The following is a 20,419-nucleotide window of genomic DNA, read 5'->3' on the forward strand; positions in this document are numbered from 1 at the left end:
AGTATATGAACGAAACCAAGTGTGCTGTCTGTTTGCGGAGAGGTCCAGGCAGGGCTGACTGCAATGTGTTTGTTCTTCACACAGATTAACAATCACAGCTCTGACCTGGAGGACGACATGTGAGGAGACTGAGAGCAGGTACAGCACAGAGCGTCCCACTAACAACACAGCCTGCACACCTCTCAGAAACTGCACAGTTGCCTATTGCGATCTTGCTGAAACTGGTCAGGCCTGGTCTAGCCTAAGAGTCCAGGATGAGCAGGGCTTCAGAGTTCTGGGCCTAGACTAGGTTAAGGAGTAACTGGGTAATTTCAAGGTTGAGAAGTTTTGAATCTGGCCAGAGTAGTTTTGAATGGTTCAGGAACAGTGGTCAAAATAGTTTGCCATGCACTGTGAGCTTGCTGTGTTATTAATGAGATCTGTGATGGACTGGTGTCCCATCCAGGGTGTAGTCCCACTTGGCAACCTGTGCTTCTAGGAAAGCCTCTGAGCTGCTCCAGCCCTCACCAACAGTAAGTGGCCTTTGGATCAGTCCTCCGTCTGATGCTTTAGCTCTGCTGTTGGCACAGTGTGAAAAGATGCAGACAGTCAAATGTTTTGGAGAGTGTGTCTTCATCTTCAAAAGTATGGACAAACCATAGAGCACACTGAGCAGGCCTCTGGGAAGAGTGAACTTAATCACCTGACCTTAACACAATGGACTTACTGGAGATAGAATACTGCAGTTTAAAAGACACTAGTCACTTACTGATCCATTTGGAAGGACCTTGCTGTAAAGAGTTAGAGGGGCTAGCTACAGTACATGAAGACCTGGATTGACTTCAAAAAACAGAGTTCTGAGCTGATGTAAAAACAGAGTATGCATGAACTCACCGATGAACTTCGTATTGATTTCGTGTATCTTCATAGGACTGTGAGCATTGGAGCGAGGACAAGAAAATTCTCATTGTAATTGCTGTCCAACAGCAAATGCACAGCTGTATGCAGTGGAAATCAGTCTGCGGGCAGGTGTTGACGCAGCTTTTTTTGCAGGTGAGACAGGAGTCCAGCTCCAGTGCAGAGGGAGAGAGCACTATACGTGGGGGTGACCCCTCCCCTCCCTCCCATACCACCAGCCCAGCAGCCCTGCGCCAGAGGACCCGCCTCTCCCCCCCCCCAGTGTCAGCTCCTCCACTGTGGACAGCCTTGGACCTGCTCACAGTGTCGCCTCTGAAACAGTGTCCGCAGTCTTTCGGTTTCCTCGCATTCTGCTATCGGTTTGTGTAGCCTCGCCCGGGGGCAGCAGGTCCCAGCTTCATGAGCACAGCACGCAGGCCAGGTTTTCTTTCTGTCACTGCTCTATTTACAGAGTCTTGGCAGTGCAGTTCTAGAGCTGTGGTCCTCAGTTCCGATTTCAGCCAGGACCAGGAGAAGCATAAGCATAACTGGTGCAGGAAAATAACGGAGAACAGTAGAAAAAATAAACCTCAAAAATAAGATCGTAGTTACTCTTCAGGACCAGGGTTGTAGGCCCCCTGTTGTGTCAGTCCCCTAATAAAACTGACCACCTATACAAATTTTGCTTTGCTTCAAAACGCTCTTAGCACCCTGTGCGTGGTTCACATATTCTGTCCTATGATTAGAGTATGCAGAAAATCACATTCTAACGATAAATTAGTCAGAAAAACCATTAGCACCTTTAAATGAAAAAGCAAAATGACATTTAGCAATACTTGCTTTTTTACCTGCAGACAAAACTTGCCCTTTCTCCAAATCAAGTGTGTAATCTGTCAGCCTGGTCTGAATTAAAAATTCCAATTGTTTTTTTTTCAAATGACGTTCAGAAATCCGATTGCCTAATGCAGCACTTCACCCTTTGTGCTCTGATGTAGCTGGAACAATTTAGATGCACCAGCAGTGTTTCCCTGTGCTGCTTTTATCAGCTCCATCCACCCACATTAGTGTCGTCAGAGAAGACCTTGACAGTGTGACAACAGCTGTCGACACGTCGCTGTCGTGAAGCTGGTAATCAGATTGCTTCTGAATGCATGCCTGCTGGGATCAACAAAGTTTCCCGTTATTTAGTATAGAAATACAGCACCTTGCCGCTATGTGCTTTATTGTTCACATTAATTTTGTGGAGCTCAGATATGAAGATACCTTTTGTTAATGACTGGGCTGTTCCAGTAGATTACACTGCAACGTGTATTAAGCACCTGAATTAGCACCATGAAACCCAAACCAGGCTTAGATTTGATGAAAACTCAGGTGACAGCATACATTACATAGAGGTGAGTATGTTTGTCACTGTTCATTTGTTCAGGCTGAATGAATACAAGGTATAGCAATAAGAGCATCAAGGCTGAGAGTCATTCCAGGCTTTTAATGATCTTAATGAGATCCTTTTCAAACAGGGAACTGCGCAATTCTCAGTGTGTTATTAAGATTTTATTTTAAGTCTGGGATGTCTGTCAGTGTTACCCAGTAGGACTGTTGTTTTCTTTTCTAAATACTCAAAGCTTCTACTCATTCTGTTCTTCTTAAATATGTACATATTTGACAGATCTCTGAACGTCTTGTAACAGTACTTCATAATAAGAGTTATGATTAAGAAACAGCCTAGCTGCAGGCTTTCCGAACTGGTACGAGTTCCTCTTAGAACAAGAACCAGCTGTGCTCATGTTCAGAATGGTAATTTCCTGTAGATATCTGGCATCAAGCAGGTGTATTGGGCTGCTTTTCACATGCTGACAAGCTTACGACGGCTGATATTCCACTCACGTTTGATTTCAACTTGATACCTGATGGCATCAGGGCTGTGCTACAGCATCTTGAGTCGTGACCAGAGAGACCATTCTCTCCTGGAAAATACAACTGAGGACTCCTGTGATCAGTTGTTCCTCTTAGCCATTCTGTGAAACAGGCTGCTGTACCACAAAGTGATGCTTGCTCAAGAGGATGCAGACAGTAGGTGCAATGGCTTTTAACATGTTGTTGTCAGTTGCCTTCTAAAGATGTAAAATGAAACCCCACCTTTCCTAAAACAAAAGAGAGCCAGCCCTGCCACAGCAGATCCAGTATATATTGTACATGCAGAAGTATCAGTGAGAGGGCTGTTCAGAGTCTGGTGCATTGCACTTGTAGACTAAATAGGAGTCTACAAGATCTTGGAGAGACGAGTGTTTTTTGTCAGTTTGGAGTACATCTGATGATGAAAGCATGGATCTGTTTACAAAGTGTGGTCACACCAGACAGGCTGTCTGTCCCATGGTGGGAGGCGTTTCTGCAGTACATGCACATACTGTATGCCTTTAGAACAGAGATGTACAGTCACACTACTGCAGGATCTGCCCATTCCTTGCTTGAAAAACCTGACAGGACATCAATTCAACTTAATATCTGAATGGATCCTTCATGCATTCAGATAAAGAGTTCAGTACACACCCATCTCTGCCAGAGCGACCAATATAATAGTCTGTGATATCTTAATAATTAATTCACCTCCATGTATAAGAGTTTCTGGATTGACTGTACTGGCTGGGCTAAAGTGTAATATTGTGTAATATTGTAAACTTTCTTGTACTTTGTCAACGCGATCTGATTTTATCTTGCATTTGTTTTGGGTTTTTTTTATTTGGAAAATTTTTGTTATACTTTGATTCCAGTGCTGTTGTTAGATTTCTCTCTTTTGGTTTTCTTACGTCATAAAATGGTGGAGTGAAAACAGAAGTGCTTAGTTAACAGTAGTAAAGTTATTTTCTTATTGATTACAAAGGTCTTGGAGTGCGTTACTTTGATAGCTTCAAGAAAAATGTCACTTTTTGCACTCTCTTGCACACTCTGCACATCTTGCACTTGGGTAATGAGCATCTATATTGTGTGTCAAACAAAGGAGAAACAAAACTAAGATACCAGTCATAAAATTACACACAAAATCCTTCATTGATTCCACAACATGTCTTGCAGAATCTGGAGGCTACTTTGGATACTTGAACTGAACTCAGTAATGATTTCTTTACTCTTGATTTTGATGTTGGATAGCACAGTGGTATAGTGATTAGCATTGACGCCTCGCAGCTCTGGGACCCCGGACTCAATTCTTGGGGTGCTGTCTGCGTGGAGTTTGCATGTTCTCCCCATCCTGTTTGCATGCTCTGGTTTCATTCCACAGTCTAAACATATACTGGTAGGTTAATTGGCTTCTGTGAAAAATTGGCCCTGGTGTGAGTGTCTGTGTGTCTGTGTCTAGGTGTGCCCTGTGATGGACTCCTGTCCCATCCAAGGTGTACCCCTCCTTGCACACATTGCTTGCCAGCTTAGGCCCTGGGGTCCTCTGTGCCCCTGAATTGGAAAGTGGTTAGAAAATGGCTGGATGAATACCAATCACCCTAAATTAGTTTACTGTTAATAAAAGGCACACTAACTTAAATTTAAAGAAAATTACAAAGCCAAGACAACAAAGAAGATACAGATGGTAAAACAATTACAAAAAAGCTTAGGTAGGATATTAGACTAGGTGGTTGAGTCTGTGATTTCTTTTGGGGGTGGCGTTGCAGAGATTTAGGGCACAGCAACAAGAGCCGATGAAGTGCAAACAACAGAGGGAAACCCATCAGAAACCACAGTGGGTTTTGTGAAAGAGTGGAGTAAACATTGCACTGTCTGTTCTCTAACTGCTTTCACCAAATACAAATACAGGGTCGCTGGGAAGCCAGAGCCGATCCCAGCAAGCAGGAGTTGCAAGGTGGGGTACCCCCTGGACAGGATCACTAGTCCACTGCAGGACACACACAGACACACACTCAACCAGGGCCGGTTTTACCAGAAGCCAATCAACCTACCAGTTTGTCTTTGGACTGTGGAGCTCCCAGATGAAACCCATGTGAACCCATACAGGAAACATACCATGTAGAGCCTTGAGCTGTAGCAGCAGCATTTTAAAATTAACCTGAAACTTAGCAGGAAGCCAGTGCCAGGACTCCAGGACAGGGGTGATGTGATCACTTCTATTTGATCTAGTCAGGATTCTCGCGGCTGCTGAATTCTGAACATACTGTTGGGTGTTAAGTGCGGTTTTACAGACTCCTGCAGTTGTTAAAATAATACAGATTCATTATGTAGTTTTTCTGCAACAAGCTCAGCCAGCATAAGCCGTAGCCTGACAGCCCCACAACTTCACAATATTCTGCACAGGAAGTTCAAAGGTATTCAGGGATCACAGATCATCCCCTGAAAATTCTTAATTTTGCATCAAAATCAAAGCTGTCGGTTCCCATCATTTTAGGCTCTCAAATATGGTAGAATATGGGGGATTCTTAAAGGGTGTCCCGGTACAGCTCGGTCTAAAGCAGGGCTCCTCGCTTCCTGGGGGGGGGTCTCAAGTTTGCTTGTTTTCCTTCCAACTTGAGTAGTCAGTTAAACAATTAACCTAGTTATTTTCTTAGGCAGATATACAGTGCAAAGGGTGTTACTTTAAGGAATGTTACTAATGTTTATTAAAAGACTCATTATAATAAGGTATGGTTATTGCTAAAACAACTCATGTTACAAGTATTACATGTTTGCAGGTGATTAAATAATCAGATCCATTGTCCAGGTTGAGTTCAGGAGAGGTCAGGTTGGAACAAAAGCCAGATTACACTAGGCCTTCCGGGTACAGGTCTGACAGCCCTGCTCTATAGCTTGTTTCCAAGCTCTCTAAACTGTGACAGTAGCCACACTGCTTCTGAGCCAGGCCACTCTTGGTTTCTGTCAGGAGTGAAGGGAGGCTGAGTCTGGGGAGTGCACTCTCTGTAGCTCCCAGACCTCTGCCCTGGCCCTGGCCCGCTGACCCTCATCTGACCCTCACAGCCCTCCTACCCACACTAAAGACAACCTACAGAACTGCAGGATCTCTGCACCTTTACACTGCAGATCTCGTCCTGCTTAAGGCATTAAATGACACGTTAAGAATTCCATATTTAGAGCAACAGTATGGGACCTGGAGCAGGAAGGAAGCTCTGTACAGTAACAAACACATGACGGTTGGTCAGGCACCCCTGGGGTAGCGTTAGAACCCACCTGTCCTTATTTAGATGAGGGTGCAGGACTCATGACCTTGCTGTCAGCATCACAGATCAAGGCTCCCGGAGGACAGATTTAACTGGGCTTCTTCCACCTTGCCTTTTACAGTCCCTTGACATGCTGGTCTATGGTACAGCCATTTACCAGCAAGTCATGAACAGTAAAATTGAACAAATCAGCTAATGAACAAATTAACAATTGATCCAAATGAGAAAACAATTCCCCCAATTAAGCAATTAAGAGCTCAAGGGAAAGGACAAATAGAAGACTACTGAGAAGGTGGACTTCTGGGGCAGAAAACATGGACCAGTGAGGCTGCGGACTGAGGAGGGCCGATGTGTCTGGGGGTTTCATTCCAACTCGCCTTTTAATGACCATCGTTGGCTTGACTGCACACATTTAAACATCCTCCACCATTAGGTTCTTCTGGGGTAAAGAGATGGGAAAACCAGCAGAAACAGCCGCTTCCCGGGATGAGGACTGGACAGCCCTGGTTCAGAGAGACACAGGAGCAGGGCTCTGTTGAGGAGACACACCACACCGTTAGAGCACCATGCGTTCAGTCGCAGGGTGACCCAGAAGATCTTCTGAGCAAAATGCATCACGAAAGAGAAGAAAAGAAACACGTTTTGGGTGTCACACCCGAAGAAGGCTCCACAGCCCAAATGTTGTGTTTTCTTTCTTCTCTTTTTGGCAGGAATAAACCTGTATTTGTTCCTTTGCAGCCTACGCATGCTGACGCAGCTCCCTGCTTGAACTAAAACGCATCACTGTTGAGATGCACAGAGTTGTACTTGCAGTGAAGGCGAATGTTTCCCATGAAGATAGAATGGCCATACTCTGCTGGCCAGACATGGGACAAAGAGTCACTTTCATGTGCCTGTGCTTTTCAGACTCCAGATCACACACGTTCATTAAACGAGATCCTGTACTTCTTTATTAAATCAAGTAGCACTAGTTATTATCAGCTGTTAAGTGTTTTGCATGCGCGTAATCACAAATCAGACTAGAAGCGGTTTTACGCTTGAACAGAGGCTGACGGAAACGAAGTTAAGAAAACGCAGCAGGGAGCCCTGTACGATCAGCGGACGGAGACCGAAAGCCTCTGTCACACACAACCCAAACACACCCAGCTCCTAAGGAAGGTGACCTAGCTCTCCCAGTGCTGGTGTTACGAATAAGCTAAAGCCCTGAGTTTTACATGCTCAGTGTCAACAGTAATATAACTTCATCTCTTAAAACAAAGGTAGACGTTTCTCTTTTCTGTGTGTCATTGCTATTGTCCGAAATGACCACTGGGTGGCGGTAAAGCCTTTGCTGTGATGCGAAAGGCCGTGTCTGCCAGAGCTGCCTTTGACGCACACGAACAGGTATGGATACATTTTGGTGCTTGACTGCGTGGATTGCGGATGGACATATTATACTGACTAGATTAGCTTTGTACAGCTGACTCGTATTTCCTGTCGTTAGGCTGTTCTTGTAAATCCAGTCGTACTTCTTGTATGGTAATACATGCCTCTAGTCTGAGTTGTGTACAAATTCTCAGACCGGCGATGTCTTTCAAGTAGATGACGTAGTAGACTACAGTTTTGGCATTTAAAGTTTAAATTAGCTTCCTCACCCTGCAATAGTTAACATAATGTAAAAATGACATCGGACATAGGCGTATGCCGTGCACAGTATTTTATTTCGTTTCATACAAATGTTAAATATACACATAAATGCAACTCTTGTGACAAGACTATAGCTGCAGCTACTTTCTTGCCGTACTGTGTGACACAGCGACCGGCGATTAAGAGTCAAGCACACAAGCGAAAAATCAATACCCGGCATCAGAGTGGTGTTCTGGACAGAGGGCAGCTCTTTCGCCGGAGGGGGGAGAGACACAGCGGCTGTTGACCTCTCACAGTGTACCTGCCCGGGCGCAAGTCCGGCTTGGAGAGAAATTCCGGGAAAAATGTGCTCGATACTGAACCGGCCGCGCTGGGCAGGCGTTCAGACATACTTCATGGACACGCCTTGAAGCAGGTTTTAAAACTGAACCACAATGCAAATATTGTCGGTTCGAAAAACACCGCGGGTGTCAGTTTCTAGGGAGTGCGGAGCATTTGTGGTTTACAACGCCTCTCCAATAACAACCGAGCCCGAAGAGCTGCTGGTCAAAACTCTGTTATCATAATAGTCAGCTTTAAAAGAACTGCACAGGAAAAGGTGATTTTCCTTGATAAAAGATCCAGAAATCTTCCATTCATAACTCTGTTTTTAAAAACGATGAGCGATTTTATTGAACTGAGCAACATGTGTTTTTTGCTGTTGGCTTTGTATTCTCTGCGCGTGTGCCGCGTGTACCGTTTTAGGTCGTAAAGGTCTCGTTTACATCGAATGTCTCTGTGACAAAGAAAAGAAAGTTGTTAAAAATCGCAACAGGGGGCACCGCCGCAGACTGGAGGTGTCATTCAGGGCGGGGTACCCCGAGGCCGAGCGCACCGGTGTGACCCGGGAGGCGCACAAGAGGGCGACGCGTCTGCGCCACATTGGGGATCACCTGCAGACGGAACCACAGGTAAGACGAGCGTCTCCCTGGGGTTTTAAAACTATGGAGGCGGGGACCGTCGCTCATGTTAGTGTTGGGTTTAGTGTTGGAACTGGAACGCATTTGGCAAACCCACTGAAAATGATTGTATCATTTGCTTTGTTGCTAATAGTTAATTAAGACCAATTAACCTTTTCCTACGTCGAAGCTTTTATCAGAAAAGCTGATATCTTCGGAAATTTGATAAAGAACAGCTCTATTTTTAGCTTCATATAAAGCAAAGTATATTTTCCATTCCTAAAACTTTTGCTTTTTCTTATTTTACAGTCTTTGTTTTTTCTTCTTCTAGAAAATACACTTTCTTTATTCTACAAATACATGTTTACCCACTTGAAGTAGATCGGCTAACATTCGTGTTACAGATAAAGATTTGCATGTTACCTTTTACCCCAAAACAACTTGTAATATTAGTGTTTGTGTTAGGCGCCTGTTTAGCTTGGTGCTGTATTGTATACTGTAGCTTACATTAGAATCAAAATTTTACTAATTTGTATCAATATGGTATAGCTTGCATTAGAACATGGATCTTTACTTATAATACGTACCTGTGAATGAAATTCAACGCAATAGCTATTGTTAATCAAAAACATGGTATGACTACACTACCAGCAGAGAAATATTGACATGATATACTGCACATCAGAGGTGCTGTTTGCGGTTCACTCTTGAAAACTTTTGTATCGGTTGAATGGGCTCTGGGCTCTGGGCTCTGGGCTCTGGGCTCTGGGCCCTGGGTTCTGTCTGGGCCCTGGGCCCTGGGCTCTGGTGATGGTAGATGCTTGTCAGATACCTGCAACAAGCCTGATTTTGCCGACTGAGAGCCTCTGGTTGGTTTACTGGGCTGGTTCCTCCCGGTCCTGTCCGGTCCTGTCCGGTCCTGTCCGTGTCCGAGTGGGCCGGCCTGGCTGTTCGCAGCACAGACCCGCTGACACCGGGCCCCTGTGGTTCTCTAACCCCCCCACCTCGGCAGCTCGTGGGGATGGACAGGCCTCCGGGGAGCCCTCTGACCACACACGTGCTGGACACCGCCCGAGGAGTTCCTGCTGCCCGCCTGCCCCTCGGCCTGTACAGACTGGACTCCAGAGCGGCGGGGTGGACCCTGGTGACCTCTGGGTAAGGCCTGCCCCCGGGCGTGCCTACTGTACCTCCTTGACTGCCCCTGACAGGAAATGTGCTTTGCAGGCAGGCTAAGACAAACACGGTTCAGAATGCACTTGGCGCAGCATGAATCCGTTAACAAGGGCGGCACAGTGGCACTTCCCAGCGCTGAGACCCTGGGCTAATTTTCAGACCTGGGGTGCTGTCTGTGTGGAGTTTGCATGTTCTCCCCGTGTTTGTGTTTCCTCCAGGTGCTCCGGTTTTCCTCCCACCGTCCAAAGGCATGTTTGACTTCAGTTTTTAAGAAATTTATTTTTAGTGTCGCAAATAAATACAGATTAAACACAGAAACTGTACAATATTATATGTACCTAAAACAATATAAATATATATAGTACGCACACATTAAGAGAATAATACAAAAACAATATTTTGCTCAGGTCAGGAAGAAAATCAATAATTTTCTGAATCATATAAATAAATACAAGATTGCTTCTTTAAATACAAGATTACTGTTTTTTTATAAACGAATATTTTTTTCTTACATAAATTCTCTATTAGTTTAATAGTTTTGAAATGTGACCTTTTGGTCTCCATTTTTCACAGATCTTCCTCCTGCCATAGTCTCCCCGGATCTCTCACATAATTAATTTCTTAATCACATATGGGTGGGTTAATTGGCTTCTGGGAAAATTGGCCCTGGTGTGTGTGTCTGTGTGCCTTGTGGTGGACTAGATTCAAGTCCAAGGTGTACCCTGCTTTGTGCCTGTTGCTTGCTGTGATGGGCTTTAATACACAAAGCTTTAAATAATCCTCAAAGATCAAAAGACAGAAAAAAACTTTGTTGTCAGCGAGTGAAAATAGATACCTATAGATACATACATGACTAAATTAAAATATAAAAACCAGTTACTTGTTAAAGCTGATAAAATTGATAAAAGTGATCATCTTGGATGCTCCTGAGCTGTGCAGAACTGCTTCCGCAGTGGGAAATGGGACTTTTCACTGTAACCAGGAATCCTGTGGCTCTCAAATCCTGCTACGTGTTTAATTGTTATAGTTGTTTTCTGAGGCACGATTCACAGCTCAAAACCTCCACCAGGTGTGGATGTTGAGTGGCCTGAAGTTCAGAATACAAGGCCAGTGTCTTAAGAAATTGAAGAACTCCTGGGTGAAAGTGGCTTGTTGTTTCAGAGCCACCAATGACGATGGACGATGTCCAGGCCTGATAACGAGGGATGCTTTCCTGTCTGGGATGTACAAGATGCGTTTTGAAACCGGGCAGTACTGGGCAGGTCTAGGAGAGACTGGTTTTTATCCATATGTGGAGGTAAGTCATGTTAGACAATTCCCTCCTGGAATCTGGCATCACTACTGGAAATTAGACTCTCATTGAGAAATGTCTGACGCACAAATGACATAATGAAATGTTATGTTTCTTGTCAAGGTTTTCCTGAAGTTACAGAGGTACAGAGCAGCCCTCTCGTGTGAATTTCATTAATGTCATCTGTCTGAAACAAAGAGTCGCTTGGAAACAGTTAAGAAATTCCCATTTTCTAGTCCATGCATGTTAAGAAATCAGTTAATTCAGATTAGGTTATTAGATGCTGTTCATGGAGGTGAACTAACTTTAATCCAGACCACCTGTTCAGTGAGCTAGATTTCTATTTTATATACTGGAGGAAGTTCAGTTTTAATCTTGCAGAACACGTTTTCTAATTAAAAAACCTTTAGTGAAAAATTGGTTGCATTAAAATGTAAAATGGAAGGTTTTTTACAAGGCACAATTATGCATTAAGTGCTTCTCAATTTTTGGATGGAAATGGAATTCACAAAATGAACCAAAGTCCACTGTGTGGTGATTTTTCATCACTGTAGTCCAAGTCGAGTAACCTTTTGATGCGGACCAAATGAATTTCTTGACATGAGACAGGCAGTGCTCACGATTAGAAGCCCTTTATTCCAAGATGTTTCGACAGCCACTTCTGATTTATGTAGCTCCTTTGTGTCAGTCCACTGCATTCGCAGGGAATAAATGATCACAGCCAATTCATCATTGCTAATGGTGGAGGTGTGAATTAAGTGGTAAAGCAGAACTAATAGGAATAAAAGAAAAAGAAGTTGTCACTTCCCCTCAAAAGAAGCAGGCAGATTTGCTTTGCTCATTTTTTTCAGTGTTGTAGTAATTTAATCCTCATCCTCACAAGAGTGTGTGTGTGGGGGCATGTTTGTGAGCACGTGATGAATTGACAAGTACAACGCACAAGGCCAGACCACTACATGCAGCTGAGAGACGGCTCTTAATGTGACAGTGTATCTTTGGGCTGTGGGAAGAGACTGTCAGATTACTGACGTACTGGTAGGTCAGTTGGCTTCTGTGAATGGTGTGTCTGTGTGTCTGCCCGGCAGTGGACTGGTGTCCTGTCCAGGGTGTGTGTGTCTGTGTGTCTGCCCGGCAGTGGACTGGTGTCCTGTCCAGGGTGTGTGTGTCTGTGTGTCTGCCCGGCAGTGGACTAGTGTCCTGTCCAGGGTGTGTGTGTCTGTGTGTCTGTAAGGCAGTGGACTGGTGTCCTGTCCAGGGTGTGTGTGTCTGTGTGTCTGCCCGGCAGTGGACTGGTGTCCTGTCCAGGGTGTGTGTGTCTGTGTGTCTGCCCGGCAGTGGACTGGTGTCCTGTCTGGGGTGTGTGTGTCTGTGTGTCTGCCCGGCAGTGGACTGGTGTCCTGTCCAGGATGTGCCCTGCCTTTGCACCTAATGCTTTTTGAACTGGATAAGCGGTTATTGAACGTGAAGGTGAATGATATAGGTTGCAGCACAAAACTTTAAAAAAACAGGTAATTAGCAATGGAAAGATGAATCGCCCACTTATTACTTATTACAGAGCCGCACTCTTTGAGAGGGAGCTAGAGTCTGATTTAAATTTCCTCAGGTTGCGCTGTTTTTTTTTCCACTGCAGGTTGTCTTCAGTATCACAGACCCGTCTCAGAAGTACCACGTGCCCCTGCTCCTCAGCCCATTCTCGTACAGCACGTACCGAGGGAGCTGACGGGACCACCCCATCTCTCCACACGCGCAAGAGCCTTCAGAACCCCTGCAAAGAATAGGAAATCTGTGAAGAAGAAAGTTTTTCCTATTATTGTCACTTGGCTTGACTGTAGTCCGGCTTAATACTTTCTGTGAATCATATTAAACAATGAGAAAATGTACAGTGTCTGTCAAAAGTATTCACCCCCTTGGACTTGTTCCACATTTTATTGTGTTACAATGTATAGTCCCAATGTATTTAATTGGGATTGTTTGCCATCGATAGTGTTTTGTGTCGATCATTGGCAAACAATCCCAGTTAAATATGTTATGATTCTATAGTGTAACAGAATAAAATGTGAAAAGGTCCAGGAGGTGAATATTCTTTACTTTAGCCACCTTAGCTCTGCTTCTTTGGCATTTTGCTGCATTTGGCCACAGATCAGGTTGCAGTAGCACTGTTTTTCTGACACTGTACTGTTTATTTGACACTGAAGCTTAAAAGATGTTTTTAAGGAAATATTATAGTAACGTGTGTGTCTCATGGAGAGCAAGTTGGGGTCTGCGAAAAGACAAATTCCTAATACAAGAAATTGTATATGGCCAATAAAGTGATCTCTTTAAACATGTATTTCATGTTTCTATAATATATCGATGAGCTTTTTGCTCTCCCAGTTAAGAGTTCTTAATTCTGGCTGTGAATAAGCCCAGCTGTGTTTCTCCAAATATATTTCACTTGGTTTGTGGTTACCATCACCACGCAACATTTAAACGGTATTATTCCATGTACAAGCTACAGATTGTAAGAACTATCTTACGTGGTTCCGACTACCACGACATGTTTATTCATTAAGAAAATGTGTTTTCTTATACTGTGTGAGTGACGTAACTCGTAATAAATCAATGAAAAAACAACTCTTGGTCTTGTTGCTATGAAACGATTACAATTTGTCCTCCTTACAGATCTCGCATGAAGAACAGAGGTTACAAAATTGTAAAAAGAAGGCGTAGTCGTTGGATTTCTGTAAATACAGCATTTGCTTGCTGCCTGGAAAGAACGATGTTGGTAATATTCGATTGCTTTGGTCTGGCTGTGCGCCATCGATAGTTCTGAATTAGATGTAGTGCGCCTGGAGTGGGCCTCTCTTGCTGTGCTCTCTGGCATCGCACATTAGCGGTACAAGTTTGGGTTGTTGGTAGTGTTGGGACAGACACTATGGCAGACGAGGAATTGGAAGCTATCAGGCAGCAAAGGATGGCTGAACTGCAAGCCAGACAAGGGGTAAGACGAAAATGAGAGGCGTGTAAATGTCTCCTTATCTGGGAAGAGGCAGCTCATTCATACCCTTTTGCAGGCATGCTTAACGCGCAGGCCTAAGCAGAATGAGCACCGGGTTGAGTATTCCGTGCAAAATAATTTAAAAAACTGTCAGTTTTTGAATGCGGCTGCACTGCATGCTACGGGCTGAACAGATAGACTGTAATCCTAATGCCGTAACTGCCCCGAAGAAACAGGTTTATCTGCAGAAAAGGGATACAGAGCCGCAACAAAGAATATCTAGTGTCAGGCTTTTAGATGTTGGAAACGTCATGGTTAGAAAGCACCATCGCTTTTATTTTTTCCCCATCTATTTTATCGTGTGTCATTTTCGAAAAAGAAATGAACACATTTAGAAAAAATGTTTGGAAATAAGTTTGGTCAGTTGAGTAGCAAGTGGGTGTGTGCTCGGAATCGTCACACGCCGCGCTTAGGTCTGTGGACGAGCTGGAGCCCCTGACCAGTTTTTTTTATATGCCTACGGTAAAAAGCACTGGGACAGTGAAGTGAAATGTGTCATTTTATCCGTGCAAAGGAGTCTGTGTTTCAGATATAGGCTAGTAAGGTTAATAACAGCAGACGTGTAGAATTTCAGCTAGTGTACTTGAACGGGCAGTTTGCGCTGAGCCGTGTTCTGAGCATACGCGTTGGGACAGGTGGCTGACATATCAAGAAGCGAATGAGATGTGATTCCGGCTTCCCTGGTGCGTTCAGTCAGCGAACTGCCCCCTGTCAGGTCCCGTGCCCAGTGGATATGGTAAGAAGGAAGTCACAGGGTCACTGAGAACCCCGAGCACAGCTAGGCTGCCTCAGTGGGCTTAGGACAGTAGTGTTCGCCTGCTGTTCATCACCAGAGCTCCTTAACACACGAGTGGGGTTGGGCCTGCAGGGGAGGAGCAGCGTGTTCAGTGTGGCTGGGGCTGGAGCATGGAAATCGGCTGTCTGTCTGACCTCGTCCAGGGCTTGGGTTACTGGACTTCTGTGGATTTCACAGAACCTCGCTGGTTTCCCCTTTTGAAGGGCACTTGGGAATAAAATTGCCGGCAGTCCTCCATTGTAGATTCCCATGCTGTGTAGAAGGAAAGGATTATGGAAGAATATCCAAAGGCTAGGCTTCGGGCAGCGATCTATATCAGTGAGGATCTGCCTGCCAGTATTTTAATGAGAATTAAATGAGTTTATATGATAGGAGCTTGTCTGATCCCCAGAGTTTCATCTGTTACTCTTCATTATGATGCAGCGGCCAACCACAGCTGAGCTCTGAAGATGCTGAATATTGTTTTGATGCATCACCCACTCATAACCAGGTGTATTAAAATGGATTGTCAGTAAGATTGTTGCCTAGCCCAATCATACTTGCATTCCATCATAAAGCCACTGTATACGCAGATTACCTTGTATTGCAAGAGCTCATATTGCTATGAAGCAGGGAGTTTGTGCATCTGAAAGTGTGGCAGTGTTAGAATAAAGGACTCCAGCTCATTTAAAATGACTTCTTTAATGCAAATTATTGTACCTTTATTTAGCGGGCATTTACATTTGTATTGATTTATACCACTGGGCATTGTATTGGAGCCACTTGAGTGAAGCAGCTAGCTTGACAACTGCTGTGTCCCCCCCACCAAAGGATTTGAACCTGCAGCCTTAACCACAACTTCACTGCTTGTACATGTTGGCTGATCTTGGCTGTGTAAGGTGCTGTATGGCCTCACACAGGAAACACTATTTTTTCATTAAGTGAACTGTGTTAAGCCCAGAATCCCTTCTTTGTTTCCCAGGATTCATCCGGCAATCAGCAGAACCAACAGGAAGCTAAGCAGAGGTAAAAAAAGCTTCTCACCCCACCATACAGAACCTGGTTTTGCACAAATAAATACATGTTCAGCTGGCATGACCTTGTTTCATTGATTCTCACTAGCACTTTGCATCTCAAGCTCCTGGTACAGGGAAGTGATGGGGATTCAGTGTGGCTAGCGATCGGTGTTGAAAATGCCAGAACTGTATCTATTCTATTTGTTTCCAAGCCAGAGTCAGCACCATGAACTTTCCATCTTCCCTTCATACGGAGCAGAGTAAGATGGGAAACTGGAAAAGAGCTGATGGCATTCTTAACTATCCTAAAAAAGTAGAGTATGTAGGGTTGTTCAGTTGTTGAACAGGGAAGGCAATTATAAAGGTATAGATGGTATAGAATCCCTGTTATTTTTCATAGTGCTTATTTTTAAATTCAGGAAAAGACGGAAGCATGATTACATTTTCAGACTACTTAGAATGGAACCTTTGTCAACTCAAATAATTTAAAGAACCTCTTGGGCTTGTATACTGTCTTTTTGGTGTCCTGTTTTTTCTTTTAGTTTTATTTCTGTCATGAAACAGTGGTCAGTGTTCTGGTCAGATTTCTGGTACTGCCTTATCCATCCATTAGCATGAGTGGCCCGCTTGAGATTTTATATGATGTAACTGTTTTCAGAACAGTCCCAACTGTCTCGGTCAGACACTTTAAAACCTTTCAGACGTTTTTACAACAGTTCATTGGAAGAACTGTGTTCTGGGTCGGAGTGCTGGTTTGTTCTTCTGGGTGTTATTTCAGACTGCATTTGTTTGCACTGGCTGTTAATTTTTTAAAAAGGACATTATGTATAAAGCAATTGCAGAGCATTTTCTAATTTGCCTTCAAGAAACGATGTATGATATAGTATTTAGTGCAGAATAAGTGTACTCTTTCATTTATTCATTTTTTCCCCACAGAGAGGCTGACATGAGAAACTCCATTCTTGCTCAAGTATTGGATCAGTCTGCCCGGGCCAGATGTAAGTAGAAATGTGAGATTTTTTGCAACAGTATTTTTTCATCCTTCTGACACTGGAAATGTTATGGCTGGAAAAAAATAAATTGGGAAAAATCTGTTCATAAGTTCGTATGGATAGATGTGAAAATGCTGCAGTTTAAAAGTGGTGACTTTCAGGAATATTATAAGATTATCAGTCGGCACTGATACCTGCTACTGAACTATAGGGCAGAGAAAATGAGCTGTAATGGCTTTTCTTCATCATGCTCCTTTCGTCTATTGTAAACTAACACAGTAGGGCTCCCAGGTGTCTCAACTGGTAAAACCTTTCAGAAGTAAGGTGCTGGTGTACGTTTGAGCACTGATCCAGGTGTCACGGGTTTGAGACTTAAACATGTCACTAGCCAACTGTGACTGTGTGGGATTAGTGACCCAAATTTGGTTTTGAACTTTAGGGTTAATTTTACATGAAAATGTAATGTTTAATTTAAGATATTCATTTTCATTGCCAGTGCTTTGTTCTGATGAAAACTTGCAAACTTTTTCTTTTTTTACCTTTTCTTGTCCTGTAATGCCAGATTTCATTGGCTTTGTTTTTGGATATTTGCCTTTTACTAGAGATTACTACAATGTCTTGAAATAAAATCTTGCATCCAAGAAAATAATGGTGGAAATACTGTAAGACATTAAATCATTTTAGAGTAACTGTCATGGAGGGTTTACAGGGCCTTATTATCTGAAAACTGTTCTTTTGCTGGGACCAGGTGGGGTTTTTCCCATCCTCATTGAAAACGGATATCAGGTTATTCATAGGCCATTAAATAAGATTCACCAACGATTGCAGCTATACTTACAGATCAGAGAATTGCAGATGTAAAACCAATTCATAAAAATGTAGACAGTACTGACCAAACTGAGTTGGGCTGTAGAAAACTGTAGAACGACTATTCTTCTATTACTAGCGAGGTGCTGAATTAGAAGAAAGATTCCAAAGAGTTTGAAGAGATTGCCAAAATGGGAAGTCCTTCAACTTACCTGACTTCCTAGAACAAGCAGTATGGATAGTTAATGAGATCATTTGGAATTTTAAGAAACCTCTGATGAGATCCCTAGAGAAACCCATAGCTTTAAATTTGACCAATCAGGATTCTAAAGTAATTTGTGATCGGAGATGATGGCTTTCTGCAATTTCCCTCACGGGATCAATAAAGTATCTATCTATCTAAATGTCTGTCTGGACAGATGTAAGCAGTGGTGTGCACGGATCCTTTTTATGCCTGTTGTTCTTCTTGATTTATATCAGTGATTAAGTCTCTTGTATGGTCAGCAAGCTAGTTATATCTGCAGATGCTATGGGAATAGGGGAGTGGCCAACAGAAGCACTGGGAAGGAAGTGACAGCAAGACCCAGAAGCGTAGATTGGGAATGGGCTTCACACAGTAGGAGTGACGTAGGGACTTACACGGTCTGTATGCATGGCTCAGTGCCATAGAGGCTGCACGTGAAAGGCATGTTTAATGGGGTGTTTAATGTGAAGAGCCTTCTTGGTTCTTGTCAAGGCTGTGGAGTCAAGCCATAAAAAAAGGAAACTGAACAGTCTCGGCTCTGTTCCTGCAGTGAGTAACCTGGCCCTGGTCAAGCCAGAGAAAGCCAAGGCTGTGGAGAATTACCTCATTCAGATGGCTCGATTCGGACAGCTCGGGGGAAAGGTAAGAGGGGATGACAATCTCCACAACTTCAAAACCATTCACACTGTTGGACCCGCGATGGTCTAGCGCACCACACAAACCTGGGGAGAGCATACAAACTCCACACAGACCGCTCTCCAGGTTTGGAGTTGAACGCAGGGCCAGGTGCCACTGTGCAGCTTCTTGTATGCTGTACAAGTGTCAGTCCCATTTTACAGGGGTGCTGAGTTTCCACACTCACCGTTTACCCATGGTGGGTGGCTGTTGTGACCTTTTGCATGTGTGTTGTCAGATTTCAGAGACAGGATTGATTGAGATCCTCGAGAAGGTCAGTCAGCAGACAGAGAAGAAGACCACTGTCAAGGTAAGGACTGCTGGCCATTATGTGCTCATGTGGGAAAGTCTTGCTTGTGGTACAGTAGCAGTGACTAGGTTTGCAGCCATTTGTACATGGTCTTGAGTGACCTGCAATCTGATGCCCTAGGTCAGGGGTGGTCAGCCTTTGAATGTCCAGTCTGTGCCATTGCAGGACGTCGAGCCTTCCAATTCATTGTTTTCTAAGCTGATCCTTAATTGCATAATCAGCTGTTCGTGGTCAGGAGTGGGATCCTGATGTATGTGCAGTTTGATCGCGGTGAGTGCGAGACTTGGCCTTGACCTCCGCGGAGAGCACTGCTTTGTGTTGATGGGCTTCCTCCTCTGTTTCAGTTCAACAGGAGGAGGGTGATGGACTCAGACGAGGAGGACGACGAGTGAAGAGTGGCACTGAGGCCAGGAGACACACGGTTAGCTGACGCACCTCTCTGGCTGCAGGCTGAGGCAGGTTCCCTGCTAACACAGCACATACTGGAAGAGGGCACTCTGCTCTGTTGAGTGGGATTTGGAAACTTGTTCCCAATTAAACTTTTTTTTTGCTTTCTTCACAGTGGTTGAATGATTTGCTGTGAATTAAATGCAGGATCAATTTGTTCTGCAGAAATGTGTTTTTATAGACACTGTAAAGAGTCAATACTACTATTTATTTGAGTGAGTATACAGTCACAATAGGCCCTTATTCATCTTTTCTCCAAAGCTGTTCGTTTGATTTTATATTCTTTATTAAATAAGTTGTACCTGCAATATATCAGTGGACATAATAAAATGCCTTAAAGTTTTGAGAGCTGGCAACCTGACCTACCAATCCAAAATGCAATGACCATATCTCTCTCAAACTGTGTGCCAATGCATTATTTTCTGCTATCCATTTATGAGGTTCATCAGCTGCTAGGCCATTTAAAATAAACGTATTTCAGGAAGAATTTATGGCAACACATTACATTTTACAGCTTAAGGAAGCAATAAAATTAAATAGTAATCCTGGTACTTGTTTGATGTTCTAATTCATTAGATAATGAGCTACCTGAAGTGCTATACAATATACAAGGGATCTGCAATCATTTTTCAACATATTGCTTGGTTTTGCAGCTTTTATCCAGCAGTGCATGCTGAAAGCTCTGACGTCCCAGTAGATGAATGTCTGCATCTGTACGGGCATGTTATCTCCAGGTTTCCTCTCCCTTTTACCAGGACGTGTGGGCTTGGCTCATGGGCGCCACTAATGTGCCCCCGTGTGAGAGAGTGTGCAGCAGTGGACAGGGGGCCTGTCCAGGCTGCGGTCCTGACCTGTGTCACAGGGCTCTTGATTGCTGCAGGACCCTTTTCTTTCTGGAAATGAACTGATGTCCTTTTTTTAGAATTAAGCACCAACAAATTAATTTTAAAACAGTACAAGAGCATTCATTTTCTAACTGCTTCTGCCGGTTCAGAGGTTGCTGGGGAGCGGGCAAGCAGTGGGTGCAAGGCAGGATCCACCCTGGCCAGCAGGCCAGTC

General features: G+C 43.9%; 3 protein-coding genes across 6 annotated transcripts in view; all 3 read left to right on the top strand.

Annotated features, from left to right (window-relative positions):
- The window catches only part of LOC148816974 (heterogeneous nuclear ribonucleoprotein C), a 64,800-nt gene extending 61,047 nt beyond the window's left edge, over positions 1-3,753 (top strand). For both annotated transcript variants that reach the window (XM_088938653.1, XM_088938652.1), the window contains exons 7-8: positions 85-138; positions 1,033-3,753. In XM_088938653.1, the coding sequence (XP_088794779.1) occupies positions 85-123 (39 nt within the window). In that variant the 3' untranslated portion in view covers positions 124-138; positions 1,033-3,753. The remainder of the gene's footprint in view (positions 1-84; positions 139-1,032) is intronic.
- A 4,271-nt stretch (positions 3,754-8,024) lies between these two features.
- On the top strand, positions 8,025-13,676 carry urahb (urate (5-hydroxyiso-) hydrolase b). 3 transcript variants are annotated; one of them, XM_088939268.1, is made up of 6 exons: positions 8,025-8,253; positions 8,470-8,605; positions 9,606-9,748; positions 10,928-11,063; positions 11,181-11,200; positions 12,688-13,664. In XM_088939268.1, exons 3-6 carry the CDS (start codon positions 9,615-9,617, stop codon positions 12,833-12,835), a joined length of 438 nt encoding a protein of 145 aa, XP_088795394.1. In that variant the 5' UTR covers positions 8,025-8,253; positions 8,470-8,605; positions 9,606-9,614; the 3' UTR covers positions 12,836-13,664. The 3 variants fall into 3 exon arrangements, with proteins under 3 accessions (XP_088795394.1, XP_088795396.1, XP_088795395.1); XM_088939270.1 differs by lacking the exon at positions 11,181-11,200 and having other exon boundaries at positions 8,031-8,253; positions 12,688-13,676; XM_088939269.1 differs by lacking the exon at positions 8,025-8,253 and having other exon boundaries at positions 8,263-8,605.
- A 178-nt stretch (positions 13,677-13,854) lies between these two features.
- pdcd5 (programmed cell death 5) lies at positions 13,855-19,528 on the top strand. The gene is made up of 6 exons (XM_088938651.1): positions 13,855-14,037; positions 15,852-15,895; positions 16,822-16,883; positions 18,479-18,570; positions 18,842-18,913; positions 19,258-19,528. Exons 1-6 carry the CDS (start codon positions 13,972-13,974, stop codon positions 19,303-19,305), a joined length of 384 nt encoding a protein of 127 aa, XP_088794777.1. The 5' UTR covers positions 13,855-13,971; the 3' UTR covers positions 19,306-19,528.
- Positions 19,529-20,419: the final 891 nt, after the last annotated feature.

This window comes from Atractosteus spatula, chromosome 21 (assembly GCF_055471065.1).
Source record: "Atractosteus spatula isolate fAtrSpa1 chromosome 21, fAtrSpa1.hap1, whole genome shotgun sequence".
Taxonomy (NCBI): Eukaryota; Metazoa; Chordata; class Actinopteri; order Semionotiformes; family Lepisosteidae; genus Atractosteus; species Atractosteus spatula.

What these genes read in the sequence shown, in the direction of transcription:
- pdcd5 (XM_088938651.1), top strand. Translation starts at nt 13,972, where the DNA reads ATGGCAGACGAGGAATTGGAAGCTATCAGGCAGCAAAGGATGGCTGAA. An exon ending in AACTGCAAGCCAGACAAGGG is followed by an intron (nt 14,038 to 15,851) that starts GTAAGACGAAAA and finishes TTTGTTTCCCAG; the next exon opens with GATTCATCCGGCAATCAGCA. An exon ending in CAACAGGAAGCTAAGCAGAG is followed by an intron (nt 15,896 to 16,821) that starts GTAAAAAAAGCT and finishes TTTTCCCCACAG; the next exon opens with AGAGGCTGACATGAGAAACT.
- urahb (XM_088939268.1), top strand. Translation starts at nt 9,615, where the DNA reads ATGGACAGGCCTCCGGGGAGCCCTCTGACCACACACGTGCTGGACACC. An exon ending in GTTTTTATCCATATGTGGAG is followed by an intron (nt 11,064 to 11,180) that starts GTAAGTCATGTT and finishes TTTCTTGTCAAG; the next exon opens with GTTTTCCTGAAGTTACAGAG. An exon ending in GTTTTCCTGAAGTTACAGAG is followed by an intron (nt 11,201 to 12,687) that starts GTACAGAGCAGC and finishes TTTCCACTGCAG; the next exon opens with GTTGTCTTCAGTATCACAGA.